We start from the raw sequence: 20,886 nt of genomic DNA on the forward strand, positions 1-20,886 counted from the left end.
GGAACATGTGACATGGGTGGTTGTGGGAAAGGAAAACATGTGGGTTCAGAGGGTAAATGACCCATTTTCAAATTGTATTTGTGAAAGTAAAAATTGAAGATCAGAAATCGGAGAGAAAAAAAGCAGATTCAGTGGAGGAAGACATTCGATGTTCAGTACACAGATGGCTGGTGTGAAATGATGATAACATATTTTGACCTCTGGCCTACTGATTGACAGCAATCACCAGTTTATGAACCTTTTAAATCAGACTGATGACAAACACCCACAAATGTTGGCTTCATTTATTTTTCAAACTCTATTAGAAAGCAGGGAGTACAAAAACTGTTGTCACGTATGTGTACAAAACATCTTGATGTATTAAATGTCACAGAAGTGTTCAACAAGGCATTTGAAAATAAAGCAAGCATAAACAAGCAATTAAGCAGTTCTTCATGAAGTTCTGTAGGCCTGCATCTGAATCCAGTCCTGGTCTCAAGCAGCAGCTCTGTGCTGTGTTAGGGGTCCTCTGGACAGTAACGAGGGTAGGGGGTGAGCCACTTCACAGGACAATCCCTAAAACACACACACACACACTTATTGTGACACACACAGTGTGCTGGCTGACTGGCAATCACTATAAATATTGTTTTTGCTTCTATCGATGGGCCGACATTTGATGTTGGAACAGAATCTGCTAAGTCAAAAATGAAATGGAATGGAATTTTATTTAATTTAAATTTATTTTGAACCTCTACTTTTCTTTCCTACTTCCTCCTTTCCTCATCGACAAACTTTTCTCTTGCCCTTCATTGATTCTCCTCCCTCTTCTTTGTCTTGTGTAAGTTTGAAATGTATTAATGTCTATCTCTTGCTTTGGCCGTGGCAACAGGAGCGAACCAAATTCAGCACATCCAGAGACAAACGTCTACACATGAAGAGCACTGGACTCCTGAGTTCTTGTGGGGATGTTTGTACCTGTGATACTTCTGCCCCTTCCTCCTCTGGTACTCTGTTTCATCCACCGTCCACACAGCTCCCTTTCCTCCCTCCACCCGCACAAAACACTTGTGCAGGCTGAGGTTGTGCCGCACTGCATTCTGGTTAGAACAGGGACATTGTATTGTCAATAGATAGACATTTTGTTGTTGTTGCCACCACTAAACACATGACTAAACCACAAGCCATCAATACTATGTCTTTTAACAGTGTAGCAAAATGAAATCCACATGTCCTCTAAACCCCATAGCTTCCTGTCAGGTTACCCATAATGCTTTTCATGATACCTGCTGCTGATCTGCCGTAATTATGACTCTCGTTTAAGAAGAACTTCAATATATCTGACTTTGTCAGAGTAAACCGAAATGTATTTTAATTTAGGCTTCATCTGCACTCTTTACCATTGTTGTGTTGTTATTTGTAATGGATGTAAATGTAGCTTACTATCCTTGTAGCGAGATAACGAGCCCTGCACACAGAGCTCTGATTGGTCAACTACTTGCTGAACTGCAGGATCAGCCAGCAATAAGCACACTGTTCTGTTCTGGAATATGTGATCAGTAGAAGCACGTGTGCAAACTCATTGTCAGAAAAAAAGATTTTGGCATTGTATGTTTCTGCAAACCACAGATCACTTTTCCAATCCAAAAATAAGTTCCGTAAATGTGTTTCCGATCAGCCCCTTCTCACACTTGCAGCAACACACAATGCCTCTTGGCCCAGAGGAAGAACAGTGCAGTTGCATTTCATACAAAGATGATTTAGCAAGTGATGTTTGCCATAAAGTGTAATGCATATCATTTCATCAGAGTGAATGTGTAATGTGAGTTGTTCAAACCTTCCAGGTAGCAGTGTTGTGTCTGAAGTAGAAGAACATGGACGTAAACCAGTTGTAAATCTCATTCAGAGTGCGCTGCTTGTCTACAGACTCCAGGACAGACTGCAAACAGTCAGACACAGTCAGAAACACACCGGGACTAGATGTGACAAGAGCTGTCATCACATGCCCAGATCAGCTACCATGGTAACAGGTAGTATCTGAACTAAAGCACATCCAACATAATGAGAATAAGAATGAGAATAAGAATGCCTAACTGTCCATTTTAAACCTACACTCAGCTTTGCATCATTGGTGTGCTGCTGTCGAACACACACACACACACACACACACACACACACACACACACACACACACACACACACACACACACACACACACGCAAACACACATCTATACATGCACAAAATGCTTAAAATAAAACAATTCTCTGGATTCTCCTATTGGATACATATCTTAATCACTTCTTCAGCTCTGGATTAACCTAACGTCCCTTTAGAGCCAATTCGAAGGTATAGTGTGTCGAATTTAAGCAAATCTAATGACAGAAATATAGTATGATTTCCTATTCAGAAATGAAATATAATATAATCATGTCTTTTCTTACCTAGAAATAAGAATTGTTTTGTTTTTTTTAATTTCTTTAGAATGATCCGTGTACGCCTACATAGAGAGCAGGTCATGTTTTTACAGAAGCCCAGAACTGACAAATCAAACACTGGCACTTAGTTTTACGTTGGCTACCATAGTTCTGCAATGTGCTTGTTCTACACACGAGACCTTGAAACTATTTGTTTAAACACTAATCAGGCCAAGTATCTGAATGGCAATGTAATGGACTTCACTTTTAATTATTTTTCTATTCTTCCCAACACTTAAAGGTCTTTAACACTACATGTCATCGTTCACCCATTCACACACTGATGGGAGGAGCTACCATGAAGGTACCACCTGTCCATCAGGACTAACTGACATTTACACACTAATGGGAGGAGCTACCTTGTGAGGTACCACATGTCCATCAGGACTAACTGACATTTACACACGAATGGGAGGAGCTACAATAAAGGTGCCACCTGTCCATCACTAAATAACAATCACACCTATTCACTGCAGGAACAGCATCTAGTAGCAATTTTGGGTTAAGTGTCCTGCTCAAGGACACCTCAGTTTGGACTAGCGAAGCCAGGGATCGAACCGCCGGTCCTGTGATTAAAGGAGACCCTGCAACACCACTGAGCCACAGTTTCCCATGACCTAATGTTAAAGATGTTACCATGAAAAAGATCTAAAAAGTAACATTACAATTGACTGTAAAACACACTAAAATCGCTCAGGAATGCCGAAGCACAAATACAGAACATCTTAACTCACCCATCTTATCAAGTAGGCGTAGGTGTACGGAGGCCTGATGTTGTTGTATTTGTAACATTCAATACTGGGGACCATATCTGTACAACAATAATGATAATATGTCATCAATTCATGTCGTCAAACACATGAGATTTTACATCTGATTTTCTGAGCTGCCTTTGTGTAAATACCAGAGTGTTGGATTTTAGGGGCGTCTCATTTGAATGAATGCACTGGATTCAAAATTTGAATATAAATTACATTACAGACGATATATTCTAATTTAAAGATTGAGATGATGAACAATTATGAATTGATAAGAGTACTGCAGCTACAAATCTCAGATATTTAAATTTGAAATTAATGAAATTTCAGTACAGCTTTAGGGATTGTTACAGTTTTATAGATGAATAATTTTGCAGTCAATATGATTCCCAATTAATGTGACTTCTATATGATGGATCAACATAATAGTTATTACAAATGCAATGTCAAAGGTTTCAAAGCAAAAATAACATTCAGATGCAAATACTTTTCTAGTATTCTAATAATAAAATTTCTGAATATTTTCAGTTTTTATATTTCAGTCACCTTTCTTAAATGATCAGCTACATTATAAGAAGTCATACTTTGTGGTGTCAGATGAATAAAGAGCGAAGTTGGAAGTCCTAAAAGATTAAATTGTTTTAGCTTGTGCTCATTATATCAACTTGCTCACATTTATTATAAATATTATCTTCTGGGAATTTGAAGGTTTCATAGAAAGAAGAATTATTACATATAAATATAGAATTATGCCTTTACTTTAAATATTGCCAATACTAATTAGAATTCCTTTCTATGATAAACTCCAACTGCATAATCTAATCTAAAATGATTTTTATATGTCGAAAATAGTGAAAAATGAATGAATATGAAACTGCATGATTTGCCAGATGTGGATGCTGAATTATGATAGTGAGCATCTGTAAGTAGAGTAAGAGCTCAAAATCTGACACCAAAACAGATCTGTAAGAGCAGGTATTGCTCTATTTCTGGCTTTAGTGTTTGGGTATTAATGAACTTCCATAAAAGTGTGTTACCTGGGAGAATGTGAGTAGAACCAGCAGCCATGCGGTAGCCATGTTGGGACAGCTCCTCCAGATGTTTTATGCCCCATCGTGGCACTCTGTCTCCCTCTGTTATCTGAGGCTGGGGCAGTAACAGGGGAAGGCTGTACGGCCACTCAGAAGCTGCCTGGACATAAACACTTTCATTTACTTTCTTTCCAGCTCCAAGTTCATTCAAGATATTTTCCTAAATATTGAAGACTTCTTCAAATTTGTCAAGATACACTAACCCTTCTTTTATGGGACAAATAAAGATTGAAAAATACTGAAAGTCAAGCGCGTTTGGAACCAACATACCAAATCAGTGTGTTTGTGTTCAGAGAGGTTCAGATGAATTTGCATCGCAATGAGTTTCTGTTTTTCCAGGATGAGCTGAAAGATAGAATGCCCATGTTGAAATGTACATCCAATTGTGCTCAAATAGTTGATTGTATGTACATTGAGAGGAATTGCAGACACACTGTCAATCTTATATACATACTATGCTATTTACTGTAGTATTTCTTCAATGTACAGTAATCTATGTATGCTCATATCAAAGTCAGGGAACTAAATCCTAACATGAAACAGCACCGACCTCTATACCCTGCAGTGTGTAGAGGTCCTGCTATCACTAATGCAGCAATAGTTGCAAAGTGAATGTCAGAAGACGGTGTTGACACTCGGCTATTTTAAACTGTACGAACCGTACTAACAATTATTGCTTTTGACATCAGTTTCTTTGTGTTTATTAAGCAGGTGTTCAGACATTAATAGCCGATCAGCAATCTTCGGCATTTCATCTATAATGACCGCATTGCACGGCTAAAGCCAGCCTGAACACTGCCTGAGGCCTGATGTATTTTCATGTTCATGGTTTATTTATTTACACAGTCATGGAGGTGTCGCCTTGACGTGAGATAGCTTGCAGCATGTTTTAGACAATTTTACGATCATATTCATGGTGTGGTTGTAGACCTTCTAGCGTTCTCTAGTTTTCACCTGACTTTCGATGACCTGAACCATATCTTGCTGGACCTTCCACTGAGCAATGCTTCTGTCCCCATGAGCGTGTTCAGAATGGAGATGCCTAGAACACAAAATAGGACAGGGTTAGGTTTAGTGTTTGTTTCAATACACTTGTTTGCAATGAAACCTAAAAATTCTCAATCTAATAAGAAACTCAAGTCTATTAGTGTCCATACAGAGACGTGTCAAATGAAGTCTTAACACTTTCCGCTCTACTCACATCTAACTGAAGATGGTACATTGACTTGTATGTTATAGTTTGACGACCACTCAAAGCTTTTTAATAGTACATGTCATCATTCACCCATTCACACACTGATGAGAGGAGCTACCATGCTATCATCCATACCTATTCACAGCTTCTTGCCCAAGGACACACACGGACGCGGGGTTTGAACTGCCGAGTCTCCGATTGAAGGACAACCTTCTACTTTAAGCCACAGTGGATGGCTGGACTTTTCTCTGAAATAGTGGTTCTGAATTCCATATCCTGCTGATGTATTCATCTTTTGTGTCTGCATTTGTGTCTGTGATGGGACTACATTTGTTATGTTGGTTGTGTTCAATGTATCTAAGTTTTGGAGGTACACATTACGCACAATCTATGAAACATAACAAATCACCACAGAGGGCAGCAATATAACTCTTAGAGGTCTTTATGAAACTGGCACTTGTATAATGTTGACTAAGCCACATATGTAAACCTTATTGCTTGTCATAATGTTACTAACAATGACAAACACACAAAATGTATAGTTACTTCAAGAATCATTTCAAGATGTTGGATTTGTTTTCTCATGCATTCATATATTTTCATTTAAGACTCACTTTGGTCTTGTTCTGGGAAAACAGACAGAGGTCAAACTTGACAACCTCACAGGACCTTTGAGGTGCTTTGAGCAGTGACTGGGCCCTCACATCAACTCAATTACAACATTTTCAATAAAGCCAAGCGTAGCACAAACACTGGGAGTGAATAGAAATGCTGGCTTGGTTATATTAAAACTGAAAAAGTTCCTTCCAACCACATGGCATCTAAAATGTTCTGTGTTCACAGAGTCCTTAGTATACATTGCTGCCAGGATGGAGCTCTGGACTGAGAACAGTACATCTTACTCTGGGTAAGATGGAGCAACAGATATGCTCAGAGATTCATTTTCAAGAGACAAATAGTGATTGTTCGGTAATTGTTAAACTCCATTAATTTAATCTGTTCCTCTATAAAGTTCCCAAATATGCCACACCATGTCAAAGAGAAGTGATCCCATGAAAGTAGAATACAGCAGTCAACTTACTTCAGGAAACTTGGGAAATCTTCAGACATCCTGTCACAGCCAGGCCAGCGACAGTGGCCCCTCTCAAACAGGACACTGGTCTCCTTAGGGATGCTGGCGGGAAGAGACACGTCTCAGTGATAACATGTTCTAGCTGTAACAAAAGTGCATTAACACTTGGGTCCAAGTGAAGACCTTTGGAGAAAGAGCTGAGCCTAAAGTTGGAAGATGTTTGTACAGTGAAACATATCTTCCATTTATATTTCCCCCTCAGCAACAAAAATAGCATTGTTGGGGATGTTGATGAGCAGCTGGTTCAAGTACTAGCATGCCAACCGAGTGTCTTTCCTCACCCAGAAAACATCCAGCATTCCTTGTTTTTCCTTAACACTTACATTTACCTTTGTTAAATTTTTCTAACAAGCAACCTCTGGTTGTGGGAATAAACGATCTATCATTCAATATCACCCTAAGGCACCCTAAGGCCTAACTAGTGAACAAGATCCCAACAAGTGACGAAACATCATTTTTGCAGCGCAGTTTAGCTGCTGGCACTCAGCTCTGCCCCCCTAATGCCGCAGAACCAAAGTGGACACTCGTGTCCCATCTGTACTTTGAGGTTCGGTCCAAACAGAATCAGTTCAAATGCGATGTGGCACAATGCCCCCTGACATAGTATTAGACTCCTTGATGAGATCGCAGCGAGAGAAATAACCCTTCCCCTACAACGTAACCTAACAGACACAATTATAAGCTTTTTCGACGATTTAAGTCAACAACACACATGTAAGATGGATGAGAAAGCGTACATGGCTCCTGCAGCTGGTCAACTGCACAAAATAATCTGTATTAATTATATGTGAGAAAGTCACCCATCATGAAGCCTGGCTTGGATGGAGCTCTGGTTCGTGTCGTCTCTCCTCAAATGGAGGAACAGATGACTTTGCTTGGAAGAGGAGCCCATGTGTGGTGAAGACGACTGGGCCAGCCGGCCAGCATCTACTTCTTCCTTGCAAATGGAGATGGCTGCACTATTTTCGGGAGGCACTAGGGGAAGAAAGCATTGAGGTAGGCTTTTGATCTCTTGTAAATACATATAAGAACAATACTGCCACTGCCGATGCTGAGAACTTATTTAGTTAAGAAAAATTATGTTGCTGATGTGGAGCTCCGGGCACTGACGTGTCTGCGTACCGTGATGTCGTCTGGAAGCTGTTTGGGGAACCTGACGCAGCACTGATGGTCTCTGCTGCTTCTGCTTTATGTCTTCCATACTTAAACTCTGGAAGGAAAAACATGTGGATGATGTGAACATTTTTAAACAGTTCAATCAGGAGTGACCAGGTAAAGAAAATATAATTGTTTATTATTAAAAGATTATATGTGATGATAAAGTCTCAAAGTCTTTGGTTAGGACTCTACGGGGAAATTTGTAATGGAGGGCCGTCTGCCGCGATCACCAGCACGATAACCCCTCCCCCCGGGGAGTTCAGACCTGGTGGTGGAGGTGCTGATGAGGCTGATAGAATGATGAGTTGATGAAGATGATGGATCTGATAAACACTTTGTGGAGGGGTTCGTGACAGCAACATAAATGACACTCTTATGTAAAAGAGACAGCAGCAAGATAAAATGCTAACCCAGTCTGTTATTTTTGCTTTTATGTGTGAACATTTCCTTCCTCAGAAAATAGATTTTACATTTTAATGGGACTATCCTGGAAAAATAATGAACATGGTTAAATTATAAAAATAATTTTAAAAAAAAAACAATAATAAGTCCGAATGCAATATCAGAGCTGTGTGGTTATCTGAAAAATAATGCACACTATCCAGCCAATCAGCATCCAGAACATGAACAGATTAAAGTATTTCGTGATTCAAAACATTTCCTGTTCCAAGCCCTCTGATAGATGGCTGTGGTTGTTCACAGGTGCACACACACACGCACACACAGACAGACGCACGCACGCACGCACACTGTTAGCATCACCACAGCAGTCTACGGAGTGTGTGGGAGATGTGTGCTCCACTTTTGTGCAGCACAGTGTCAGCTGCAGCCACTGCGACTTGTGTTTGTCAAAGATGCCTGGATGGTTTTTCCAAGTCAGACGGTGTCTTTGTTGAAGTAGTACTTTGCTACAATCCCACTAAAACCACAATCACTTGTTTTACATCTCTGTTTGTGTACTACCTAAACAGATGCAACATGTTAATCTGTGAGTGCAACATATTTTTAAACTCTGGACGGAGCCCTGTTGTAAGTCTTTATACGAACCACGTCAGCTATACAAGGACCGCTCTCTGGGAAGATACGCCATAAGTGTAGCAAAGAAAGAAATGTGTACACTATTTTTGGGTTACTGCAGTGTAGCTTCTGTTCACATTTTCTGTTCATTTACCACTTTTTATGGCTACTCTTTACTTTTTTGTGTACGAGTGGTATTCTACCAGCCCCTCGATACTTTAAAACTAGACGAGATAGACCTACATGGCTTTCTTCATCTTCCCCCGTATTCTAAAAGCAAACAGCCATGATAGTTAATCCTGTTTGGTCATGAAGGTATGTAAGCCCTCATATCTCTCTGAAGCGTGCACTACTTTGTAGTAGTACTGCCATTGTGTAGGTTACATATCCTGTAGAGTGTTAGATCGGGTTTCTTTCTTTCAGCTATCTCACTGTGACATCAGATATTTCTTTAAAGCTGAAGGGGAGTTTGTATCTATACAATAAACCAAACAGCCAACGCTATATGTGCAAATGTGTACCCACAGAAAGAGAAATTCAGTAGAAAGTGAGAGCACTCAGTTTGTGGCTTCTCAGCGTCATCTCTCATTCTGGCTTTCCTTCTTGACTTTATCTCCCCGAGAATAAGTCCATGAAAGTCTTTGCATCTGTTTTGTCAAAGCAATTAGAACTTTAGTCACTACACACGGTGATGTGATGGCTGATATTTGGTCGGTCTATCTTTGAGTCAACATCTGCCGGCCGCAAATATGTTCAAATAACTTTTTGTTTAGGATATTGAAAGTATTCACGTTTGCAGATGCCTCATACTGCTACTATGACATGTGGGTGTATTACTCACATTCTCCCATATTTCAAAACACACATCCCAATCACGTTCATACTAAACAAATGTGTATGAGACTCTTGTTCTCAGGGCTTTGATCTGATTGTAAATGTCATCACAAAATAAATAATTAGCATTGAAATGGCAATAAAGTTTTTGAATTCCATCTTGAATATTAGTTTCAGAGGATGCAGCGTGGAGACACGTGTCTGTGTGTGTGTGTGTGGGCCAAAGTTGAATTTGATGAATCTGAATGTGTTCTCAATTATTGTAACTATACATTCTGAATGTACACAAAAGTGCAGTAGAGATTTAAAAGTCAACTTGCTCAAAATGAATATGTATAATAATGTGTGGTCCAGTGCATTACAGCGAATAAGCAATAATTGGTTTGAACCTAAATGTAATTCAGTCAATTCGATTAATATATTAAAACGGCACATTTCTGCTTTTCAAAATTGATGATACATCTTTTTGAAACACAGGTGAGGTTAAATTAATCCAGAAATGTATTGCTCTATCCCGACAAAGCCTGATACTATGTACTGTAGTATTTCAGGTACTTAAATAGAGTATCTCATGCTATTTGGAGTACTACGCTCATAATCACAGGACAATATGGCCATCTCCTGGTTTTGGGTGGGCAGCTTTCTCAGGGTCTTGTCTATCAGAGCGGAATCCAATAAATCCTGTCAACCAAGAACAAGATGTACAGCACAGAACAAGATGTACAGCACAGATAAAACAATTTGAAATGACAGGAGGAAGAGGAAAAAGACGTAGGCCTTCACAGAATGTTATTGTCATCACACCTTTGGTTCTCTCTAAAGAGTGCTGATATCATTATCACTGCTTTGGGACAGTCATACCTTTAGCGAAACATGAACACCACGTCGGTTGTCTGGAGAAAATGAGATAATTATGGTGTGACCTGGAGGTAATGAGAATCAGTGACAACTGAAGCTGTTATCAGCTTCTGTAGAATTTGCATGTCGAACTACATGCTGACTGGACTGTATTATCAAAAGAAACATGTCTCCTAGACTCTCCACTACCTATTGCTCTGTTATGTTCAGAGCATGTGAGGAGTTCGACAAAAGAAAACTCACCTCAAAGCCCACCCTGTCACCCTATGGTGACATATTACATGGACCTGAAGATATATATATTTTTTAAATTGTTTCCAAGAGTGAGAATGAACGTTCATGCCTAAATTGAGTTGTTTGTGGAGTATTTTAGTTTCATCGTGTGAGTGTGTATTTTCTTTTTCATGTGATCCACATAACATTTAACAACCGCAGTGAGAATGAAAATAGCACAGAGAAGAACTTCCCACACAATGAAATTGTAAGAGTGAACATCCAACGCTTCAAAAGAAGGCCTGTAAGATCTTCAGTGTTTGAAACCCAGCACGTTCCAGACTGAGACCGTTCTGCATTAATGCTGCCTGGTGGAGGAAGTGCAGTCAGACAGGCCAGGTCAGGCACAGTGAGACATGTAGACAAAGTCTTTGGGCTTGAGACGGTTTCAGACGCAGACTAAGTTTCCAGACCAGACAACCCAAATGTCAAAGTGCGATGTTTGAACTTCTCTTTCAATCTCGAATTTTCACATGTACCAACACGAACAACACCATGACTATTTTAACTACCAACTCAGCCCTCTCTATAACGCGAGGCTGAGGCCGGGATCCTCAGAAATGTGTTTTAACTTACGTACTGCACCTATCACAAGCAAGACCAGACACCTGGGCCGGCCGGGAGCATTTACTTTTATTATAACTGACAGAGACTTTGATGGAAATTAACTTTTATGGAACAATACTGAAGATTTTGTCTTCATTTGAAAAGATTTACAAAACAATAGTCATTACAAAGTCCATCTACCATCAACTATATATTTCAGCTTCCCAATATTTCTCATCACCAGTTAAGATAAAGAGAGCAAGAGACTTAAAAGAGAGGTTTTTTTCTTGTTTAATTTAATTAATTGTCAGAGGCCTGAAGCTCCACAGTTACCATAAAAATAATAAAGAATAATTACATTTTTTTCTCTACAAAGGTACTTTTCTTTCAACTTCTTCTGAGGACTCCACTCAGTATCATCTATTATGTTTTATCATAGGCGATTTCAATGATCAAGGTCAGCTCACATTAGAAGAGCCTGATGACGCTGGATGCTCCTTGCTAGCAGTCACATGTGTTGTTGCGGTAAACATGTGTTGTTTTTTTTTAATATGTTCAACATGAACCCATTTTTATATTGACATATCTTAAGAGTAAAATGTTTGAAATTAGGTGAGTGTTCTCACTTAATGTGACAAAGTGACGTCTTTTTTCTGTTTCCTGCATTCGCTACAATTTGACGTACAATTTCACTACAATCAAATGTGACCATAACACACACTTTGTTTTACCTTTCATATGTATTTTGCAGATACATTTCTTTGATTACACGCCACTCTACATCAACTTTAGAATTGTCAATATATTTAAAAAGAAAATAAGGAAAAGAATGTGCTGCCATGTGCGTGAAACTATTCCTCTATCACAAGGTGATAAAGCACTAGATAGTGGTTGAAGATCCTGCTCTTAAATATCAGAAAACCGATTTTTGGTTCCTGCAACCAAATGAGCTGCTGTGTTTTCACCGTTCAGTGCATGAAACAACGTTGGTACGCGTTGTTCATGAATTCCTGCTTTGAAATGTTTGGACTTTTACAACTGTACACAGTTTTCACCAGGTTTGCTCTCGCTGTATTGATTCTAAGTCTGTTTCCTTGTGCCACTCTGTAATGATCCCATCAGATGATTTGAAGCTTTGGAATAAAACAGTAAGATTTGTCCTTACCGTATCAACTCCGTGCAGAACCTCCTCTTTGCCTCTGAGATACTTAGAAATGATTCAGAGGGGGAGTTATTCCACAGGAAATATGGTTTTGGTAACTCAAACTTTAAGAAAAAGTACAACAGACAGACATTCTGAAGAAAACTGCATGGTTGTATACTTTAGGTTGTAATTGTAAAAAAAAAAAACAATTAAAAAAAAGAGCTATACTTCACAATGAAATCAAAACTGCAACATTTGTGCATTTTGTAAAATTTTGTAATTCAATTTTGAAGTTTCAGTTCAATTGTTTGAAAGAAGAACGCCTGCATCATCTTACTATCTTAAGATAGTACTGATGGTACTGGATGTTAGGACTGACACTAGAATAAAGGTGTTCACTCACCTGGCCACCGTCTCGGAGGAAGAGTGCACATAAAGCAGCGAGACATCCTCTCAGTATTTATACCCAGCTGGAGAAGGAGCAACATTTAAACCCAGAAAAGCCAGCAAATCACAACACACAAGAAACTGAAATGCAAACGTATACATTTTCACACCGCCGCTCTGACAGTCTGAACAAATATGGTTATTGGAAAGTAAGCTGTTTTGTACTTGAGCGAAACAAACATACAAGCCATCTTTGCGCTTCTCATAGCACCGGTTCAACAATGTCTTTTCCCCCACGCTTAACCTCCTTTAGTCCAAATGTGCAGAGCGTTCAGTAAACAGGTGTTTTTTCTTCATTATTATTTCTGTTTACTTTCATCAGAAATACATGAATCCCATCACACCTCTCTATCGATTCTCCCATTCCAGATCTATCAGAAGTGTAAGACACACTTTCCAATGTTGAAATTAAATGATGCCGTAAACACTGCAGTTGTTGCTCTTTCTGATCAAATGGAAATGTTTTAAAGCATAAATGGAAGAACATATACATTTTCAGAAAATTAAGAAAATGTTTTTGAATAAAAAAGATGCATTTCTCTTTATTTGATGAACAAATTTTGATAAATCTAATTTAGACTTAGATTAAATCTAATCTAAGTCTCATGTTTTTCTTCTTTTCCTGCCTACAAGAATCCACTGAGCACATTTGTATTTAAATCCACCTGCTGAGAATTAAACACACCTGGAGTTTAGAAAAAAAATTACAAATCCAAAAGGTCATGTTCACATTCTGCATGTTACTCTGGTCCTTCAAAGTGTTGCTTCACTAAAGTCCCTGACATTCTTCTGAGCGTTTAGCAGGAGCTACTGGAGTTAATGTGGGGAACGTGAGTTGTACTGGAACTTTGATTACTCCCAAAACAGATGAGGTGAATGGGAGAAGATTTAGAGTAGGACTGAACTCTTTGTCATTGGATATCATTAGGCTTTTGTGTTTATTAAAAGGTTTTGCCCAATACATATCGAATTATCTGGTCTGAATTACGTCCACATTTGTCCAGTGCAGGAATACACAACACGCACAGACATGATGTACAACGAGCTGGACTTTGACACCGAGACTCCTGTCATTCGAAAGATTCACTAAAACACTTATAAAGGATAAAGAGTTAATAAAATCGGGTTACTTTTATGATATAAAGAGGAGCCTGATGATTGCCAACAGTCAGATGTGTTGTTGAGGTGAACATGTGTTCTATGTATTGAAATATGTTCAACATAAACATATTTTTATATTGACATATCTTAAGAGGAAAATGTTTGAAATGAACTTTTGGGTGTTGTCACTTAATGTGACCAGGTGACATCTTTTTACTTTTCCTGCATTCACTACAATTTTAAGAAACAACTACAATCAAATGTGACCATAACACCCGATGTGTTTTACCTTTCATATGTATTTTGCAGATACATTTCTTTGAATACACGCCACTCTACATTAACTTTATAATTGTCAGTATATCAAAAAAGAAAATAAGGAAAAGAATGTGCAGCCATGTGCGTGAAACTATTTCTCAATCACAAGTACATAAAGCACAAGATAGTGGTTGAAGATCCTGCTCTTAAATATCGGAAGATCCGATTTTAGGTTCCCTCAACCAAATAAGCGGCTGTGTTTTCACCCTTTTGTGCACGACACTACTTTAGTACGTGTTGTACCAAAGCCTCCCGTGACTCTTATGACTGCACACAGTTTCTGCTGAACACATTCTCTGATCCTACACATATTCTAAGTCTGTGAACATGTCCTTCTGTCAATAGGCTTCATGATATTGAACCGAACCCACCGTCTTGCTTTAAGCTGACACACATAACACCAAACATAACACATGAAATGTGTCTATTTTGCTAGCCGTGTAATCCAACTGCAATTATGTCGCTAATATGAAGAATGCATAGGCTTTAATGGTAAAGTATTAAATACTCCCATTAGAGTTCAATTTGAAAGAAAAGGATCAGTGAGGTTTGAAGTAAAAAATATTTAGATAAAGGTAGAATATTTTCTATTTAGATTTTTTTAGATTAGATTTATATTGAACATTTGTAAATCCAGATGAAATAATCACTGTAGATCTACATACATTTAAATGTTTTACCAGAATCGTATTGATATGACAAGTTTTTTTGGGAGATGTGTTTGCTCTCGTACATACAATACCACATGAAATGGTATTGTATGTGTGTGCAACATGGGAATACTGTCCATGTTGCCTCTTTTGAGTTCTCTTATAATTGCAATAATCTGAGTGTGTTCACTGTTTCCTGAGCCCAATGATTTTCAGCATGAACATAAACCCGGACCCCAAAACTGAATGGAATTCAGCTATGATTTGTTTGATGTCTAAAGTAAAACTGTATTTTCCTGTGTACTGTAAGTAAGAATACTTTGAATCACTGCTGACTTTTGCCAAAACACACATTTTCCGTTTAATGGTCTTTTTCGACCTGAGAATTCTTTAAAGCAGATAGATGGCCACAATATAATGGCTCTATAATACATTTAATTTGAGCTATTAAGGTGCCTAATTTCTTCTTTTGGATCAACTGTCACACATGAGTGATGCCTTTGTGTACTGGAAACAGTGCATCATGTACTGCCAATACTGCATCTCATTGTGTGAAGTGTGTCAACAGTGTGGGAAAAGCTTTGATGACTACTTTTATCTAAGCATTTGATGATGAGGTGAAAATTATTTCAGTGTTTCGGAGTGATTCAGAGTGAAAATCATATTTTGTCGATATATGCCAATGATTCAGTCCTTCCATAAAAAGATGAGGGCTTACGCAGCGGATTCAGGAGTGAGTGTTTGTTTCATTTGAGGTGAAATTCTACCAGCGGCGATCACACCCTGTTGTGAAACTGTTGACTTCAGATTTTAAAAGAAAACCGAGTTTTTGTCAGCTTCCTCTATATTTAATCTATAAGGTAAACATATTTACTCGGGACTTGACCAAAGTATATCAAAAGTCTGACTCACTCTATTCTTCTTTATTTTCCAAAGGCAGAATTTATTTTTGAAACATGTCAGCACATGACTTTTACAATAAATGTGACACATAATGAATTAAGTACCCTGAACTTCGCGCCTTACTTTAGGTCCAAATTATGTGCATGTGTGCCATGCACCTCAGAACATGCACTATGACTTGTTTAAATAAGGCTATAATATATATATATAACTTCTGATAAGAGCTACAATATGTCCCTGAGAATGTTGCTTGTATCTTCTACAAAACATAATGGTGGGTTCTGGCTATGTGTTTGTTATTAGCTAATGAAAGTGCTCTGAGATTTTAACCTCATGTTGAACGTCTAGCACATAATGTACATATATAAAGAAATTTCTGATATTGGAATATGTATGTATTTTTATTGAGGAAAAGCATTGTGCAATTGACCATCATGTCTGTATTGGACTACCACAAACAGTTAGATTCAGTTAACAAAACCACAAGGTAAAACCTATTTATTATCTTTTCAAAAAAGGGGTCTTACAACTCTGTAGGTTGTTGTTACAAATAAATACATTCTGAAAAAAAATCATGTAAAATAACATAAGTATTATAACTCATTTGGGGTTCATACGACTACTTGAACCGACCTCGAAGGGCTCTCTCTCTCTCTCTTTCTCTCTCTCTCTCTCTGTCCCCCTCGCCTCCCCACCCAAGTCTCGGGGCTCAATAGGTTAAGGAAAACCATCATAAACAGTTTGGTTAAGGCATCAAAACCACTACAATAAAACCCAAAAGTGGCTCTGGTTCAAAGTCCTGTTAGATGGACCCACACACTTCCCCTGCTGCCCGCCCACCAATTGTCGTTTTTTGGGATATTACAAAGTTTGTCACTTGCTCTGACTGTACCTTCGTCACGTGGTTAAATGTGATCTGCTTGTCCACACAAATAAGGTTCCTGATTGGCTTCCCATATTGTCATCCTGAGTGACACACAAAAAAAACTTTTGGTGTCTGTGTACACAAACCAATAGATTGCATTTTGTGACTATTTCTGCCATGATACTGGACGGGTGTACTTAGTCCTGCCGTGTGATTTATCAGTATTCTCTGCATTGTCGTGATGAACTAATTACAAGACTTCCTGAATATTGAAGCTTGTAAATTCACTAAAAAATCCCAAAAAGCTGTGTCTTTCCTTGTATATTATTTGCTGGTGTCAGAATGATTGTTCTGTGTAAAGTCACCGCAGTCATTTTCAGTATCAACAAGCTCAAATGGTAAGAGGAAGCATTAAGAGCAGTAGCGGGGGAAGCCCAGTAACATGCTGTTTGACATTTTAAGATATAAACAGTTTGTTCTGAGGTTATTTTTTGTGTTGTCAAAGGTCATCTATAGCATGCCACAGAGGCACAGCGGAAGCCAGAGTCCTTTCAAACCTCGATTTCTTTAGAAGGTTTTGCCGTTCTTTTAAACTCATCAGGTAACCTGTTTTTTTGGGACATTCTCAGATGGTCGGCGTACTTTTTTTTTTACCCATTTTTCTCTGTATGTGGGACGTTTTGCAAATAATACAACAGCTATGGATTAAATGAAATAAAATCATGCACGTAAGGTTCAGGTTAGATAGAAAATGTGATGGAGATATGAGTTTTCTCATTGCTCTCTAGTTCCATTTGTTTAAAAAAAATCCATTATTTCCTCACGCAGCATTTTCCGATTGCTTTGACTCAGTTTTCACAGCAAAGTTTCAATATGCAAAACTTCTTGAACTAAATTCTTGCCTCCCATGCTCAGTCCTCAGAATACACAAGTCTCACAAGTGCAGGCTTATTACCAAGAATACATAACACTGGCATGACGTGACTAACTGACAGTCCCGTCCTGAGCAGGAATACAAACAGAAGTGCTATTTGGGTGCCCATTTATTTTATTGCTTCAATTATATAGTGCTTCAAGTCAGAAGTTCACACTCAAAATACAATGAACTCATCTTTAGGACTCACCTTGCTATTGTCATTTATATCAGGTGAGAGATTTTCATCTGCCTTACTGTAATATTCTCCCTTTCCTGATATGAAAAAAAGGTACGTGGCCCACGTCAGCATGATTGCAGTGATGTCATCACAGATTACTTTAACTCAGTTTTCACACCAAAAGTTTCTATAAGCAAAACTGAAATTAATAGTTTTTGTATTACAAGGTTTCAATGCATGAAAAAGAAAATGTTGACTGAGGCTGAGTGGTAGAGCAGGGTCATCCAAGTACTCTCGTCTATTTACAGCATACTAAAAGTTTAAATACCAAAGACTCTACATAATAGAGTTGGATGCTTCGCACATCACTCTAAAGTTGGCATGTGGAAGAAATATTTACTTGGTGTCTGTCAAGCGCACAAAGTGTCACACTTTTTAATCATTTTGAATGAAGTGTTTGCTTAAAGGATATATTGTGTGTTTCTGGTTCCTCCTGACGAGATTGTTTTTATTGCTATTCATATAATCTTTGAGGAATTAACAAATTTTGATGAAAATTAGTACATATTTGACAGCATTAAATAGCATTTGGTAATGGTCTGGTTTTTTCAATATGCTCAAATGGTTCAAATACAGTGATGACCATACAATGTTGTGATGCTGTGATTAACTTACTGCGTGATGTGTTACTTTATTTAATACTTGTGTTTTAGTTTTGTTGGTTATGTTCCTTTTTCAGAATTAGGAGCATTTTAGTCAAATTCAAACTTGAACATAGTCTAGTGTTTTGATTCCAGCTGGTAGAATATTTAAACACTGAACATGTTGTAAAGTTAGTTTTCCTTTGCTGTATTTTTTTAACTTTTGGATGCTGCCACTACATGTTGTTTCTAATCAAATGTTTAATTTAAGTCAAAAACTGAGAAATAAAAGTGTCTTGTTACCACCAAAATATGATAGGACAATTGAGAACAATTCAGGATGTACAGATATGACAATAATCAACTAAACGTCGCAGGATGCGTGAGTGTGTGTGTGTGTGTGTGTGTGTGTGTGTGTGTGTGTGTGTGTGTGTGTGTGTGTGTGTGTGTGTGTGTGTGTGTGTGTGTGTGTGGACAACATGTATACTTTGTATTGGGGTCTCTATGAACAACATGGTAACCACTGTATTACCGCTGTCAGATATGTTTTCAAAGTGTCCCATTTCAATGAATTATTCATGGGAAAGACAAAAAGATGAGATCAAATCTGTTCATCTGAATGTTTACTTTTCACCTTGTCTACATTTCATCACGTCCTTATTGAAACTTGGTCATGAGTGTATTGTTAAATTTAATTTCTTTTTAGAATCATTTACATGATGTATCTTCACAATGTGTGTATTTAAATTATCATTCTTAAAACAATCCTTTTCATGAACAGTTTGTTTAGGATGTAAAGTATCCTCATCAGATAACAGAAATCAACTCCTCTTTTATCATAGACTCATTGCTTGATTCAAGTCAACTTAATGAATCTATCCTTCCCAACAAACCTCTGGTCCAATGGTGAGCAAAGACTGTGCAGGATGATTGGCTCATTTCAGGAGAGGTGGAGTTGTGGGAAGTGTTTTGCAGTGTCCAGCTTCCAGCAGAGCGGACAGCTGTTGAGCCATGAAGGCCCACCACACAAAAATACAACTTACTGGGTGAGGAGGGCAGTGATCCAGGCCATACTGTGAGCTTGGTCCATGTCATCACTACTGCCATATGTTCCTGTGACCTCTGTTAGCTTCAGCCCAGTGTGCTGCAGAAACTGATCTGAGTACCCTGCGTGATGGCCATTAGAATACATGCAGCATCACTGCAGCTGCCTTGGTAGAAAGCACAGCATTCATTATCATCATCATTAGGACTGTGCGGGTATTACTTGTTGACTATTCTTTTTATTTTTTGTATCTTTTAATTGATCACTGAAACCCTTCTGGACCTTTTAAAAACCGATTGGATCCTTGACTTCCTTAATTTTGCATTGAAAAAACTTTGTTTGTGCCAGTTTAACAGTTCATTAAGATCAAACCAACACACACTGCAGATTTTAAAGTGCTAACTTTTCTTCAGTAAATACATACATTATATTAAATAATAATATGTACAATCGAGAATAGTCAATCTTCTTAAATAAAAGAAAAGTATTTTTCTTAAATACTACAAAGATTTAGAGGACGAAAAGTCACAACAGCTAAAACACACATTCATGTAAAGTGCAAAAGCCTCTTTGACCAAATTATCAACAAAAAAAAACAAGGGATAATTTTTGAGAGAGCCATAATGCTATTCTGTATGGATCAAGCATTTCCACCAGTTTTGGGAGGCTCTATAGAGGCACGCGTGTGCATTTCTTTGCTGCAAAATCATGAATTAGGTCATCATCTGAGCTTCTGAGCCACTTAGATGTTCCTGCCCCATTGTTGAACGCAGGTATGTTTTAATGATCTTTAGTTTTGAACAACGTCGCTCAGCAGAGGCAACTGTAACAGGGAGAGTCAAGGCGCCAGGCACCAGGGCACAGATTACATTTAACTGTTATATTTTTCTCTTTTCACGGATACAAATAAAAAAGGCTGTGATTGGAATACGGGACAGCACTGGATCTGTCCGGCGCGCGGCGCATATTTGTCGTTGTCTCCCCCCGTTCCCCTCACCCCGTCAACGACTCCCGGGGGATATATGTCATTCTAGCCTGTCTTCAAAACTTGAGAGCCCTGCTAACATTAGCAATAATGTCAGCTAGTTCGAGGTGTATGCATAACCATCACATTAGCAGCGCACACCCCCTCCGGGCCTGGTGCCCTACGCACAGCGCATAGTGTGCCTTAGGGGAGTGGTGGCGCTGATTGTGTGTCTTTTGTCATGCTATCTGAGAGGCTAGACTAAATAAGTGTAACATGCTAATAAACTTTCAAAATGACAACGCTAACATGTTGACGTAGTGCAGGTATATTCAACACCTGGACCAAAGGGTTGACTGACTGATCAATATTATCACCTAAATTAGTTATATCATA

At 38.4% G+C, this 20,886-nt stretch overlaps 1 protein-coding gene across 1 annotated transcript; it reads right to left on the reverse strand.

The window, feature by feature from the left end:
• Window positions 1-268: 268 nt before the first annotated feature.
• foxp3b (forkhead box P3b) lies at window positions 269-7,833 on the reverse strand. Its single transcript, XM_068598277.1, has 10 exons — window positions 7,755-7,833; window positions 7,433-7,607; window positions 6,582-6,674; window positions 5,260-5,347; window positions 4,576-4,650; window positions 4,252-4,405; window positions 3,191-3,267; window positions 1,817-1,918; window positions 958-1,079; window positions 269-555 (listed from the first exon to the last, which is right to left on the reverse strand). Exons 1-10 carry the CDS (start codon window positions 7,831-7,833, stop codon window positions 498-500), a joined length of 1,023 nt encoding a protein of 340 aa, XP_068454378.1. The 3' UTR covers window positions 269-497.
• Between the last annotated feature and the right edge of the window lie 13,053 nt (window positions 7,834-20,886).

The sequence above is a fragment of the Clinocottus analis genome, unplaced genomic scaffold (genome assembly GCF_023055335.1).
Source record: "Clinocottus analis isolate CAN_PGR_092001 unplaced genomic scaffold, fCliAna1.0.p SCAF_4, whole genome shotgun sequence".
Taxonomy (NCBI): domain Eukaryota; kingdom Metazoa; phylum Chordata; class Actinopteri; order Perciformes; family Cottidae; genus Clinocottus; species Clinocottus analis.

Excerpts from the sequence above, each read along its gene's own strand:
- foxp3b (XM_068598277.1), bottom strand. The coding sequence starts at position 7,833 with ATGGAAGACATAAAGCAGAAGCAGCAGAGACCATCAGTGCTGCGTCAG. Across the intron at positions 6,675-7,432 it reads CAAGCCAGGCTTCATGATGG|CATCCCTAAGGAGACCAGTG; the intron begins GTGACTTTCTCA and ends TCTTCCCGCCAG. Across the intron at positions 1,080-1,816 it reads ACAACACTGCTACCTGGAAG|AATGCAGTGCGGCACAACCT; the intron begins GTTTGAACAACT and ends TGTTCTAACCAG.